At 26.8% G+C, this 15952-nt stretch overlaps 2 protein-coding genes across 4 annotated transcripts; one reads left to right on the top strand and one right to left on the bottom strand.

Moving 5' to 3' along the window:
• The first annotated feature begins 28 nt into the window (after positions 1–28).
• LOC126849873 (uncharacterized) lies at positions 29–11462 on the top strand. Of its 3 annotated transcripts, none has more exons than XM_050592199.1 (10): positions 29–640; positions 1186–1296; positions 2554–2695; positions 3049–3120; positions 3755–3952; positions 4692–4853; positions 5589–5756; positions 6363–6714; positions 7131–7444; positions 7818–11462. In XM_050592199.1, exons 3-10 carry the CDS (start codon positions 2649–2651, stop codon positions 10093–10095), a joined length of 3591 nt encoding a protein of 1196 aa, XP_050448156.1. In that variant the 5' UTR covers positions 29–640; positions 1186–1296; positions 2554–2648; the 3' UTR covers positions 10096–11462. The 3 variants fall into 3 exon arrangements, with proteins under 3 accessions (XP_050448156.1, XP_050448155.1, XP_050448157.1); XM_050592198.1 differs by having other exon boundaries at positions 1126–1296; XM_050592200.1 differs by lacking the exons at positions 29–640; positions 1186–1296 and adding an exon at positions 1899–2098.
• Positions 11463–11588: 126 nt separating this feature from the next.
• On the bottom strand, positions 11589–15944 carry LOC126849889 (uncharacterized). The gene is made up of 3 exons (XM_050592242.1): positions 15812–15944; positions 15108–15323; positions 11589–14664 (listed from the first exon to the last, which is right to left on the bottom strand). Exons 2-3 carry the CDS (start codon positions 15299–15301, stop codon positions 13386–13388), a joined length of 1473 nt encoding a protein of 490 aa, XP_050448199.1. The 5' UTR covers positions 15302–15323; positions 15812–15944; the 3' UTR covers positions 11589–13385.
• Positions 15945–15952: the final 8 nt, after the last annotated feature.

The raw sequence follows: 15952 nt of genomic DNA, 5'->3' as shown, positions 1-15952 counted from the left end.
TTACTACGTTGTCAAGTTAGTCATATGGTTCCATATCAATATTATCATCTTTCGAGATTTCAGTTTCTGCTCGAGTGTTGATCAGCGAAAACGAAGTGTTCAATAAGTTTTCAATAAGCGCTGTTTAAAAGGCCTGCAAAATATATATAGTGTATATTATATATAACACGATACGCATGAATCAAATAATATTGTATAAAATCGCTCCTGATGTTGCGGTCATTTTAGAGAATTTCGGAGAATATTATATGTCACGTTACTTTGTGTCATTTGAGAAAAGGAAATTATTTATCAATCTGTCACATTTGTAATTAGTCGCAGTTAATATACTTGAATGATTACGCGAAATAATTCTTGTGTAATAAATTTTGTAAGAGTTATATGTGAGCGTGTAGTGAGCTGTGGACAAAAAACATTTGCATTCAAATGCAAATTTTTGTAGAAATATATTTCTACGCCTTTTATCTGCTTAATTTATATTACGCAATTTATTGACTTATCTAGAAGCAACAAGCAGTTTCCAGGGCAGTGTTAGCTTAATTCAAGTTTCTAGTACGAAAAGTGAAATGACAACAAGAGATAACACTTCCGCTGAACCACAAGCTGAGGGGATTTTTTCAGCAAGCTCCGAAGTTTCCGAGTAAGTTTTTTCAGAAACCGCGCTGTATAATTCAATACCAAAAAAAAAAAATAATTCAGGTTTCAAATAAAATATCCTTAAGCGTAACATATAAATGCATTAACAAAGTAAATATATAATTTATATACTATATAATAATCCGGTAATTTTTATAGAAATTATTTATGAAGACAATTTGTCTTTGTCTTCAATAATACCGGCTATATCAACGATATCAGCTATCAGATATTAGTTATTTCATTTTCTACTAGCGATTATATTACTGTCAGAATTATAAAAGAAAGCTAAAATAAGTCTCCGCAAATTGATAAATCTCCGCGAATTGATGCCAAGTGCGAGCATAAATCTTATAATAAATTAATGTATAAGCAAGCGCATATAAACTAAGCTGTTATAGAAAAAAAAAATTAAATACAATTCTCGCAAATAAGAATTTTATACATTATTATTTTTTTAACAAAAGATATTTGCATTATTAATTAAAGGAATAATTTGGAAGTCTGTAAGATATGTGAACGTACTTTCAAAAATAATATTATCAGCAGACATGAAAGAGCCTGTATGGAAATAATGAATATGAAGAGGAAATTTGTTTCGAATCAGAAGAATCAAACTCGACCCTGTTGCCAAAAAAGCCAAGAAGGTAAAAACAAGAGGTTAGTATGCTTTTTTCGTTTATTGATTTATATCTTGCATCGGCGGTTTTTTTTTTATTACAAATTTTATTGAGTTATTTAATAATCAACATAAAAAGAAAAATCATATGGCGATTCTTTAAAATTTGCATCACGTTATTTTTAATCTATTTATTTTTAATTTATTTTTAATCAACGAATATCTTCGAAAATCGAAAAGCTAAAAATATAAAAAATGTATAAAAGAGATAGTGTAATATAATTTTTGATGAAATTTATGTCTTATAAGGTATATATTTCAAGATTATAAAAATAGATAAGAACAATGTTTAGCAGATTTTTCAAGATAAAATTTTTTGAATAATAATAATCTTGAAATGTAAGAGGTCAACGATTATCACACAAGTACTAAAAAAATTAGAAAATAATGTATAATAAGATTTTAATAATTAAAAATTTTTAATTACTCGACAATTGTTTTAAAAATTCGCTAAAATCGGATCGTTGGAAAATAAGACGAAACATATTCTTAAGCATGTGTGCGAGAATATGCTATCGATACGACAGAATAAAAAAGATTGAAAAAAGCAGTAAACATCGCAGATATTTTCGTTAACTTAGTTTCATCAAGGTCGGAGACACTTTACGTGTATTTCGATCAATATGATCTGGCAGTTTTGATTGTGTGACATAATTCCAAACTCTCTCTTTCTCCTTGTACTTACAAGGTTAAATTACAATTCTTAACAACTTGTCGTTTTGTATTTAAACGTTCTGTTATCGGAGCGAGATAAAAATACAGTCGCATTTCGAAAGGAAGAAGGTAAGGAAAATTATAATAATAAATAAAGACGTATAATAAAACAGATTTTGTAAAACTTTTCTATTAATATATATTTTTGGGGGAATTTATTTCTCTCAAGATTATAAAAAAAGATAATTAAAAACCGATTATAGATATCAACCGATAGATTATAGATAGATGTCAAACGATTTTTCGAGATGGAGCTTTATCACTAATAATGATTTTGAAATGTAAAATGTAACGATTTCGCACAAACAAGTATTTGAATGGCTTAGAAAATAATATTTAAGATTAATAATAAAATTAATAATAATTAATAATAAAATTGGAAATTTTGTATTTATATTGTGTCTTTATATCTGGGTTAAGTAACATTTATTGTTTTGCTCTGGTTTGTTCAACGCGATAATATGTTTACTCTGACATCTCATTTCAAAAATTTTTTTTTTAATCTTTACATTATTTATTTGCAGGGAAGAGGAAGATTAAACAAATGTCAAATAAATTTACCAATTAACTAACAGTTTCTCCAATACATGTTCCTAAAAATTCTAAAAAATTTGATAATATGGAAAATCAGAGCGAATCATCAAACTCAAATTTCGGAGAAGAAAGGTGAAGATAAAAAAATTAAAATATCTGGTTTTATAATCCTTTTGGATTAATTTATATTATAAAGTAATAATTATCGTACAAGTATTAAAAGAGTATTAAAAAAATAATATTTCAGATTAATATAATTAGAAATTGTATATCTTTAAATATTTTCTTTTGTTTCACTTTGACATCTCATTTTGCAAAAAAGCTTTATATTATTTATTTGCAAAATTAAAAAAAAAATACTAAATAAATTTATTGATTAAAAAAATCTATGTTCCGATTTGCAAAATAAATATGTAAAAAAATATAAACAAATGTCAATGCAATTATATGTTAATATTATTAACAAATCGGTATTTTCTTCGCAGAAATCTTTCTGAAAAATTTGATAGTATGGAAGAATTGAGCAAATCTTCAAACTCAAGTTTTGAAGATAAAAGGTAAAGATAATAAAAAAATTAAAAATATCAGGTTTTGTAATCCTTTTGCATTAATTTATATTATAAAGCAACAATTATCGCACAAGTATTAAAAGATTTAGAAAATAATATTTAAGATTAGTATAATTAGAAATATATCTTTAAATATTTTCTTTTGTTTCCCTTTGAAATCTCATTTTGCAAAAATTTTTTTAAGCTTTATATTATTTATTTGCAGAACTAAAAATATAGCAAAATATATAATTTAATAATTATATATTTAATAATTAAATATTATATATTTAATAATTAAATATATAATTAAAACATAAATTTATTAACTAAAGATTTTTCAGAATCCATGTTCTGATTTACAGAATGAATACGGACATAATAAAATATAAATGTATATGTCAATGTAATTATGTCAATGTAACTGTGTTAATAAATAAATTACTGTTTCCTTTACAATCTGATGTTATGAAGAAGCAACCGAAATCTTTGAAAGCTCATTTCAGAGAAATAAGATAAAGATAATAAAGATATTAAAATTGTATAAAAAAAGAAACAAATTTTATTTTGCAGAATGATTATGGACAAAATATGAACATATGTTAATGTAACAATGTTATTAACAATGTTATCTTCTTTGTAGCACATCTTCAGCATCTAATATTATGAAAATGCAATATGGGTCATCGAATATCGAAAAATGGCTCAATGAGGAATCGTCTCTCTCTATACTGAAGCACGATATTCCAGAGACATCCATGAAGCAGGTTTCATTAAATCAAAATATTCACACAAATTGTTCTGATTGTAGAACTCAAACAATTTGTCTTAATTGTGTCAGGTATTATTTCCTTTGCTGGCACTTACTTCAAATTAATATCGCATACTTTAAATTAATATCGCATACTATGATATATTAATATTCAATAATATTATTAAAATTTATAATGAAATTAATAGTAAATTTAAAATCTAAGCGAGACAAAAATATATCATCGCATTTCAACAAAAAAGCTAATGATAAATAAAAATAGAGATAATAAGATAATAAATATAATAATAAATAATAAATATAATAGTAAATAAATGAAGATAATAAATAGAAACATGTAAAAAGGAACAGATTTTGCAACATTTTTGGATAAATTTATATTTATACTTTTGGAAAAAATATATTTCAAGATTATAAGGATAGATAAAAAGGATTTTAAAATTTTTTGAGATAAAGCTTTTTAATATAATAATAATTTTGAAATGTAAAAAAGCAACTATTATCAGACAAGTATTAGAAAATATAGAAAATAATGTTAAGATTAATCAAAAATTTTATATTTATATTTTGCATTTATGTCGCCGAATTGAAAAACATTTATTGCTTCATTCTGTCATCTCACTTTGCATTTTCTTCTTTATTTATTCATTATTTGTAAGAGAAAAAGAGATTAAACAAATATCAAATATATTCATCAATTAAATGTTTTTCGAATACATATCCCGATCCGCTGAATGGGCATAATAAAATAAATATATAATCAATATAAATATTGTACATTATTAACAAATCAGTGTTTTCTTCACAGCCAAATTTTCCAAGATTTTCTTATAAAAGCGCAGCTCCATTCTTCGAATATCGAAAACTCCCCCGAGTCTGACGAGATATGGTCATTTTCCTCTATACAAAAGTATGATATTTCGGAAATATCCGTTGAGCAGGCTTCATTAAATCGAGCAGTTTACTTCAGGTATTATTTTCTTTGATTGTATTTCAAATTAATATCGCATACTACGCTATATTAAAATTTAATACTATAATTAAAATTTATAATAAACATTAATTTAAAATCAAAGCGAGATAAGAATATATAATTGCATTTAATAAAAAAAAGATAAAGATAATAAATAAAAATAGCGATAATAAGATAATAAATAAATAAAGATAATAAGTAGAAATATAAAAAGGAATGAATTTTGTAACACTTTGGAATGAATTTATATTTTTGGGAAGAATATATTTCAAGATTGTAAGAATAGATGAAAACTTTTTTAGTAGATTTTTCGAAATAAAGTTTTTTTCAATAATACTATTTTTGAAATGTAAAATGTAACTATTATCGCACAAACAAGTATTGAGAAGATTTAGAAAATAATGTTTAAGTTTAATTAAAAATTTTATATTTTTTATTTTATATTTATTTTATATTTATATAATTTTATATTTATATATTATATTTTGCATTTATGTCGCCGAATTGAAAAACACATTGCATCATTCTGTCCTCTCACTTTGTAAGCATTTTTTTTATTTATTCATTATTTATTTGTAAGAAAGAAACAGATTAAACAAATATCAAATAAATTCATCGATTAAATGTTTCTCGAATATACATCCCCATTCGCTGAATGGGCATAATAAAAGATAAATATATAATCAATGTAACTATATATTATTAACAAATTGGTGTTTTCTTTCTTTACAGAGAAATTTTACAAGAATTTTTTATGAACGCGCAGTATCGACTCAGATTTCCGAATATCGAAAACTTCTCCGAGTCCGAGGAGAAATCGCCATTTATCTCTATTTCAAAGCATGATGTTCCCGAAATATCCCTCGAGCTGCTTTCATCAAATCAAACAGATTGTCTCAGGTATTATTTTCTTTGATTGATCTTACTTTCAAACTAGTATCGCATGTCCTACGCTATATAGAAATTTAATATTATTATTAAAATTTATAATAAATTTAATATTAAATCTAAAATCAAAGCGAGACACGAATATACAATTGTATTAAAGAAAAATATAAATATAATAAAAATAATAGAGGTAATAAGATAATAAATAAAATAATAAATAAATAAAGATAATAAATAGAAATTTATAAAAAGGAACAGATTTTGTAACATTTTTGGATAAATTATTAAAATTTATATTTTTGAGAAGAATATATATCAAGATTATAAGGATAGATGAAAACTATATGTTTAATTAAAGTTTAATTAAATTATAATTTGAATGAGAAACACAGAGACATTAATGCGATTATATATTAATTTTTTCGCTGAGATTTACATTAATTATTTGCAATGAAAGTAAGTTAAAAATAATATAAAGTAATATCATATAAATTTTTGGAGAATTTCTTAAATGCCTGCTTCGCTTCACAAGATATAGACAGTTGAAGTAAAATGTAAATACATATCAAAGCAACTTGAAACTTACATTATTAATAAATAGATTTTACATGTTTGCAGAAAATCTTTCGAGATGGATATTGTAGATGGCAAAATCGAAAATATATATACGGATAACGTGAAGATCGAAGATTTATATGTTGAAGATGATTCTTCCAGTTTAGAGACAGCATCAGATAAAGAATTAAAATCAGATAAAGAATTAGAATCGGATAAAGAATTAGGATCAGATAAAGAATCAGGATCAAATAAAGAATTAGAATCAGATAAAGAATTCGAATTAGAAAAATTAAGATCAGCTAAAGAATCAGGATCAGATAAAGAATTAGAATCAATTATAGAATTAAAATCGGCTAAAGAATTAGAATCAGATAAAGAATTAGGATCGGATAAAGAATTAATATCTATCGAGGTAATCAGAATTATTTTTCTATGTAGTTTGCAAATTCGTTTATTTTATTACGTGCACATTTAGAATAATATTTGTGCCAATCATCTTTTCAATTTAATAAAAATTTAATTATAATTTTAAATAAAGATAGTTCATTACAATTAAAACAATTTACATAAAGCTTAATTGTTTTTGAAACAGAAAAAACAAAATAAAAAATTTACTAATTTTAATTATAAATATTAAATTAATTGTTAAGATCAAAACAATAAAATTTAGATTTATTTTTAATAAGATATATTGTTAATAGATTCAAAAATATTTGAACGTGGTGTTTTCATTATACGACACATGCAAAACGATTCGAAAATTGGAACATACGATTTTAAAAAGATAAGATGTCATATCACATTAATTAATCATCTTATTATTTTTAGAGTCTAGAACTAGATAAGGCAGAGATACAAGAAACACTTGAAATGCAAGAAAGAAATTCGAATTTTACATCGATCGCAGAGTGTTATTGGAAAGAAAATGATTATGAATTTAATAAATTACATCCACCATCCATTTGCTCAAATTTGTCTCGGAAGAACTTAAAAAATAGGCAAGAATATCCTCCATTTTCACCTGTATCATTAGATGATGTAGATGAAATAGATAGCGCAAGTATAGAAAATATGGAAGCTACAGATTATACGGATGTAGAAGATAGCACATCAGAATCTAAAATGTTTTTGGTTAAATTACGGTGAGGATAATTCTAGTTTATTTGAATTAAGAATGTTTAAAATAACATTACAAAGTATTATATTCTTGTATAATTCAAAATTATGTAATTTTCGAGTACAAATATTTTTGCAATTGAGACAATTTCTATACAAAGTTAAATTATTTGAAATAAAAATAGAAAAATGGAAAAAAATTTATTTACAAAGATAATAGTATTTGTATTCATTGTTATCATTGACAATAAAATTTAGAAATATTTTTAATTAAGAATAAATATTTGAACACTGTTTTTATATTTTAATTTAACGATTATTCGCGAGGTTTAATCCATACAATTAAATAAAAAAAAAATAAGATATGTCATTAATCAAACTTATATTTAAAAATATTAGACAGGTAGAAGCAGATTTCAAAGCACAAACAAAAGATGTGGAACTTTATAGGAATTATTCAACCTTACCCATTATCTTGAAAACCGATAAAAGGAACTTATCGGAATCGTCTATTATGGAACCTACGAAATCTGCAGAATTTTCCTGTATGACCTCCATTGAATCAAGGATTGCGACACTGCATACACTAAAAGTTGATTCTGGGTACGCTTCAATGGAAATTTCGGGAAAAGAAAAATCTGCAGATTTGGTGACAAATATTAATGATGCAACATTAAATCCATCTACGTCTATGTCAGATAATCTATTCAAAATTATAAGCGATAAGAAATTTATGGATGGTACAAAATCGATATCGGAAGTAGAGAATAGACTATCACGGGATGAAATCAACAAATCTTTAAAAACGAAATTGTCCTCTACGAAATCTTCTATGGAACCGTCTTTTACTAAATCATCTCCTATGGAACCATCAGAGGACGATCAAGTGAAAAATATGAAAACTCAGGAATCTAAAAATTCGACAAAAAATGTATGCGTTAATACACCAGATTCACATGAATCTGAACCAGCAGACAATCAAGCGGAAACTACGAATAATAAGAAATTTGAGAACGCTATGGATCCTGCATCACTGACCAACCAACCTTCGGAAACAATCCCTGATATGGTAAAAGATATTCCTCCAAAACTTAGAACAACTGATGAGACTCAAAAAACAGATAATCAAGTGGAAACTACGAGCAATATGGAATTTGAGAACGCTATGAATCCTACGTCACTGACCAATCAATCTTCGGAAACAATCCCTGATATGGTAAAAGATATTCCTCCAAAACTTAGAACAACTGATGAGACTCAAAAAACAGATAATCAAGCGGAAATTACGAGCAATATGGAATTTGAGAACGCTATGAATCCTACGTCACTGACCAATCAACCTTCGGAAACAATCCCTGATATGGTAAAAGATATTCCTCCAAAACTTAGAACAACTGATGAGACTCAAAAAACAGATAATCAAGCGGAAATTACGAGCAATAAAGAAATTGAGAACGCTATGGATCCTGCGTCACTGACCAACCAATCTTCGGAAACAATCCCTGATATAGTAAAAGATATTCCTCCAAAACTTAAAACAACTGATGAGACTCAAAAAACAGATCAAGCGGAAATTACGAGCAATAAGGAATCTGAGAACGCTATGAATCCTACGTCACTGACCAACCAATTTTCGGAAACAATCTCTGATATTGTAAAAGATATTCCTCCAAAACTTAGAACAATTGGTGAGACTCAAAAAGCAGACAATCAAGCGAAAATTACGAGCAATAAAAAATTTGAGAACGCTATGTCACTAACCAATCAATCTTCGAAAATAACCTCTAATATTTTAAAAGATATTTTTTCGAAATTTAAAACAACTGATGAGACTCAAGAAACAGATAATCTAGCGGAAATTATGGGCGACGAAGAATTTGAGAATGCTATGGATTTTACGTCATCGTTGACCAACGAACATGACAAAGAACCGGAAGAATATCCAGACAAAATAAAAAAAGAAATGAAATGTTCACCGAAATGTTGTCTTATTATTTTGTTAAGTTTCATAATCTTAACATTATCCCTGTTTTTATTTATGTTGCAATACTATTCTAGACCTTCAGATATAAATCAGAATGATGAGTACGTTGATACTTTTGCGATTGCTATTGTCGAATTGGAAGAAGGGATATTAGATCACGATGCAACTGTACGAGTCTTGACCGAATATCTTGAGCGAGATACACCACTTTTAAAAGTAGTAGCTCTCATCGGTGATACAAGCGTCGACAAAACATACACGGTGGACATCATAAAAAAGAGATTACGCAAAAGGAGAAATAATAGTTCCTCACCTTCGCTTCCGAGTTTTGTTGTCTTGGAGAATTTGCGAGCAGAGCATTCTACAGTCATTATAGATTATGTGGAAACGTATCAAGAAGCATATAGCAATCAGGAGTTTACCATATTGGCCATTTTTAAAGTTGAACAGATTGATGACGATTTGATGCGTACCGACATTGATCGTGTTATAAACAAAGTTAAAGATATTTTTGTCGAAGCAAATATTATTATGAAAATTATTCCCTTCAAACCTTTGAGCGAAGACGCATTAGAAAAATACATTATAAACACTGCGGAAAATATCGGGCGAACGTTATCCCAAGATCAAATCGATTATTATAAACGACGTTTGATAGAAGATGATACCGATTGTCAAGCATGTTGTTATTAAACAATAATTTGCATGATCGTTGCAAACAGACTGCTCAAATTATTGTTTTGACATAACAATATTATATAAGACTATTAAGTTTGTACTAAAAGCAAATCTGCATATAACTTATGTCTCGATTCGTTATTGTAAACACGTGATGAAATTTTCGTATGCATTATACTACTTTTGAATTATACTAAAAACAAGCGATTGTTAACATTGATTGTTCTTATATAATTGAAAAGTAGTTAGTGATAGTTCCATTTTGCATTTTTAGCTATATAATTATAAAATAGTTTGATTCATAAAAATCGTGTTTTATATTATGTACATAAATAACTTTAAATTAAAATGTTTGTTGAATATATATATGTATACTAAAAAAACTGCGAATATGTCCAATCTTGAAACTATACAGAATGTATTCACAAATTTGATAAATATTTTATTATCATTTATTTATAAATAGATTATAAGAAAGAGTATAAGTTTGAATATTTTATAAACGTATATTTATTATAACATTTTGATTTTAAGATTTTAGGAAATTATTTTTGTAAATACGCATTAAAATTGTTCATTAACTTTTTAAAATTATATTTATTCAAATAACTTATAATTCATAATTTACATAATAATAATTGCATGTACATAAGAAAGTTTAGATAATAATTAGATTAAATACATTTTATAAACATTGCGATTATATATTTACTGAATGAATAAATTATTGAAACAAAATGTTAATCGTGCGATGAGATAAATGATACATTTTTTTTAACTAAATATTTTTTTAGATAAAAACTTGCATTTGAAATATAAATAATTGATTAGAATAACATTGACGAGCTGTTTCTTGCACTTTAATTTATTATTTTTCTTTGTAACACCATTTATGCCATAGAAAGATAGTGCTTATCTAAAACTCCTCGCTGATACTCGAGCAGAAACCAAGATCAGAATAAATTGATAATATCGATTAAATCTGATTAGTTCGAATACTGTAATAAAGAAAAATATAAAGACAAACTATTAGAGAATTCAGCCTAATATGTTATCAATACGGTATGGAATCGAGTGAAAAAAAATTATCTCAGATATTTTTATGAATTTATATAATATTTGTTTAGTCTTTCTCTCTTTTTCTTGCAAATGAATAATGTAATATATTAAAAAAAATGCCAATTATGAAATAAATGAATATATAATCACGCTAAAACAAACCAGAATAAAGCATTAGACAGTTTTCATCTCAGCGAGATATAAAGATGTAATATAAAAACATACAATTTCTAATTATATTAATCTTAAACATTATTCTAAATCTTTTAATACTTGTTTGGGTGATAATAATTGCGTTTTATATTTCATTTATATTTAAATTGTTATCATTGAAAAAGCTTCGTCTTGAAAAATCTACTAAACATAATTATATCAAAAATCACACTCAAAGAAGTTCAAAAAAGAACAGTGTCCTCGAGTAAAATAGAACTAAATAAAAATTCTTCATATGTTTGCTATTTTCTTTTATTTTTAGAGCAATTCTATTGTGTTGACAATTGCGTGTTGACAAGCTTGATATGATAGGCTCGATCAAATTTATTCGTTCTTTTCTTACACAACATTGTCATATTTGATTTCGATGTTTCCAATGTTTCGAGACAGTCTCATTTTTCGTTTCGATACTGATCACGAGAACAAAGGACTCTTAATGAGACGTATTTTTAATGCTGATTCAATTACTTTTATTTTACGCGCAAATTTTTATTTAAAGTACTTGTTTCACACACACATAGTCATTTATTTGTAAATATATAAAAAATACAAATATAAAGTGGCAATCATAATCTAATTTTTGTCTATATATAATCTAGTTTCTTATTATATACATATATTAATTCTTATTACAAATACATATAAATAAAAAATAAAAAAGATTGAGCAACATATAGTATTAAAAAATACTAACAAACTCAATACGCTCAACGCTTCTTAAAAGGATTCATAATCTAAAACATGAATATTTGTAATAATTAATATATTCATAAGGCACTAAGGCGCACGCTTTTTTTGTATCTATTCAGATTATATTCAATTTACTGGTTTGATATAGTTTATTTTCTGTTGTTTCAAAAGATTTCATACATTCAGATTTTTCTTACTTTATATGCCTCTTCTTTTATCTATTTATTCCGATTATATTAAATTTATTGAATTTATAGTTTATTTTCTATTATTTCAAAATTTCACACACAGATTTTTCTTAATTTATATTAATCTTATCTCAACATACTTTTTAATTTATAACATTAACTATATAATATAACTATAATATATATTCGAAGAAACATGTCTCTTAAAAAACAAAAGTTTATAGTTTTTATAATTAATAAAAAAATACAAAACATTTTTTCACAAGCGATTTTGCATAAAAACGATCGCTGTAATAATGTCACAATATAACTATACACAGTAGTATCACTGAGCTATCAATATCTTTGATAGAGTTGTCTCAATTCACATATTTGTCGCATAAAATTGTATAGAGCTTAAATTTGACATACATATATATATATATGCACAAAGGCGTCAATTGGATGACCGATGCATGTGTACTAAAAATTTGGTCTTACAAAGAACAAAGACACTTGTATATAATTATTAATTATATTGTCACAACATAGCTACTAAAAAAATGTAACGTTTGAGCATTATGTATCATTATGGAGATTTATACATATGCAATAACTTTGGACACTTGTTTATAAATCGTTTTAAATTAAAATGTGATTACAGAATAAAACTTAGCAAAATCAACTTTTTAACAAAAATATTTAAGATATTATATTTACGTATGTCAGGGAATCCTAATCAATTTAAGTTTATTTAATTGTGCAATGCGTTATACATTTCGCCGGATGCATACTAAACAATACATCACACATCGTCTTTTACAAAAATTATCAATCATTCTTAATACAATCTGGACACAATGCATACAAAAATTTCATGTATTCAAACCAATGAATTATGATTATAAATCATGTGCAAGTTGAGTTTTTAATGGACTGACGATTTAATTAAGCAACATAAAAATGCAATTCGACATATTTATAAAGCTTGAAAAATAGTGTTTCAATAGGGGAATTACCTTTCTTAAGATTATTACAATATATTACAGTGAAAAGTGTAAACAGAAAAAAAATATTGTTATTTATTATAATTATTTTATTGAATGTTGTTATATCAGTCACTAAATAATAATTTTATAAGTCTTGTCACCTCAGAAATAATCACATATAATCCTTTTATTGTCTACCAATCACTTGAATTTTGCCATAGGCTCCTTTGCAACCGGTATTATTTTCTATCAATTGTTGTTTAATAAGAGCGATCTGATCTCGAGAAAGTGTTAGCCTGATATTTTTTGCTGTGTTTATAATGCATTTTTCTAAAGCATCCTCGCTCAAGGGTTCGTAGGGAATAATTTTGATATCGAGATTCGCGTCAGCAAAAGTATTTCTTATTGTGTTTATACTTTTGTTCAAATCTATACTGCGCGTCGAATTGTCATTCATTTGCTCGACATTAAAAATAGCTAATATTGTACCATATCGATGGCCGTATGTCTCTTGGTGCGTTTTTACAAATTTTATAGTGTCCAACAAATGTTCTTCTCTCAAATTTTCCAATACAAATAAGTTTGCGCGCGAGTTAAAGAAACGATTACTACTTCTTTCATAAAAGTTCTTCCTTATAATTTCCGCCGTGTATGATTTACCGACACCAGTACCACCGACAAGAGCTATTATTTTTAAGAAAGGTGAATCTTGCGGAAGATACTCAGTCAAGACTTCTACGGCTCGATCTTGACCGAAAATCTGTTTCTTCAATTCTACAACGGCAGTCACAAAAGTATTACTGTGCTTATCGTTCTGATCATCTTGCAAGGATACGAAAAATAGAAGTACAAATAACAAAATTGCTATAAAAGATACACGAAGTGCTTGTTTAACTTTCGAACACTTTGAAGCATTTTTCGGACAAATTTTTTCTTTCATATCTTGATAGTTACTCTGTTTCTGTTCATCCTCAATGTTTTCCTTTATGTAATCTGGATTGTTTTGAGTCTTCCAGAGTTTTCGCCTTGTAGGAATCGGTTTTGTATCTTCGTTCGTTTCCGAAGGTTGGGATTCTAAATTGTAAACAGATTTCAACATTGTCGTGTGTGGTTGTGCGATTACAGCGAACGATAATGATTCTATAGAGATTGTTTTTGATAAGTCCATGCATTCTGCAGGATTCATAGTATCCATAAGTTTTTCTACTTCCATAGCTTCCGTTCGATCGACCGTTTCCGTAGGTGCGGATGTGGACGATATAGTATCATGGATAGATTTTGGTGAATCTGGATATTTCTCTACTTCCATATATTCCACTTGATCGTCCAAAGGCATGGGTGTGGGGACAGATGGTGTTTTATCGATCCTTGGAGGCCAGAAATGTTCCAGAACTTTGTTATTGTCATAAAAGATATACTCTGCTTTTTTTATGCGTGCCTGCATCTCCGATAATATTACCGGTCTCCTGATTTTAAGAATAACAAGATACTTGATTAATGCCATTTGATATCTTATCTTTTTCTGATAATTTTTCAATTCTCTAATCGTCTTGTTAGATTAAATAAAAGCACTAAGTTTTTTACTCTTAAAAATATTTATAAATTTTATTGTCGATGCTAATAAATAAATATATTACTATTAATATTAATAAATTTTTTGCTTTTCTATCTTAATCAATTATTATGATCTGCATAAGAAATGTTTTAATTATAAAAGTATTTTTATTTAGAAATTATAATTATAAGAATTTAATAATTTAAAGACTATTAAAAGACTAGCAAATCAAATTTGGTTAATAGATATGTTTTAGAGATATGATTTATAGATTGATTAAGAGATATTAAATTTTTGCATATCATGCAATATTAAATTCGTAATAATTTTAATCAAAGAATATACATATAATACCTTGGGTAAATGCTCGGATATATTATTTGCTCGCTGTAATGCCTGTCCAGCTTGGGTAAATTTAATTCTTCGGAAGCCTTGATAAAATGGATTTGGCTAGATGGAAAACTAAACGTCCTGATTATTCTACGCGGTGATTCCTGTTCCGACTCAAGGGAATCATCGATATTCAGAGCCTCGAGTTGCTTTTCCATAATATCGAATCTGAAAGACTTCCTGCACAAAAGAAATTAATTTATTAATGACATAACCCTCAAGTTACAATGACATACACTTTACTCCGTTCGTCTGTGTTCTGCAAATCGAAACATGCATTCGAGAATTTCTTTTATCCAAGAATTTATTTCATATATCCGTTTACTTATTGCGAATAATTAATGTAAATCTTAGCGAAAAGGCTTGAAAATTGAGACGTCAGTGAGAGAAACGAATATATAGTCGCATTAGATAAACCGGAACAGAGCAATAAACGTTTTTCAGCTGAACGATATAAAAACTAAAACACAAGTTTTCGAATTATTCTAATCTTCAACATCACTCTCTAAAAATCATTTGGGTATCTTTTATGTAATAATTTATTATCAGTGAAAAAATTCTATCTTGAAAATTTTATCGATCATTTGCTTGCCTTTTTAAATTTCAAATAAATTTTCATATAAAATAGAAACTACGCCTAAATCTGCTATTTTTCACAGGTCTCATACTTTATCGTCTCTTCCTTCTCTTTTGAAAACGCGACTCTATATTTCTGTCTCCGATTAGAAGATGCAAACACGTACGAAGTCGCGGGCCGTTGAGAATCGTATCTCGGCCCTGAGGACGCCAGACGAGCTCGGATACTTACC

Source organism: Cataglyphis hispanica, chromosome 5, assembly GCF_021464435.1.
Source record: "Cataglyphis hispanica isolate Lineage 1 chromosome 5, ULB_Chis1_1.0, whole genome shotgun sequence".
Classification (NCBI taxonomy): domain Eukaryota; kingdom Metazoa; phylum Arthropoda; class Insecta; order Hymenoptera; family Formicidae; genus Cataglyphis; species Cataglyphis hispanica.
This window is presented reverse-complemented; position numbering and strand designations above follow the sequence as displayed.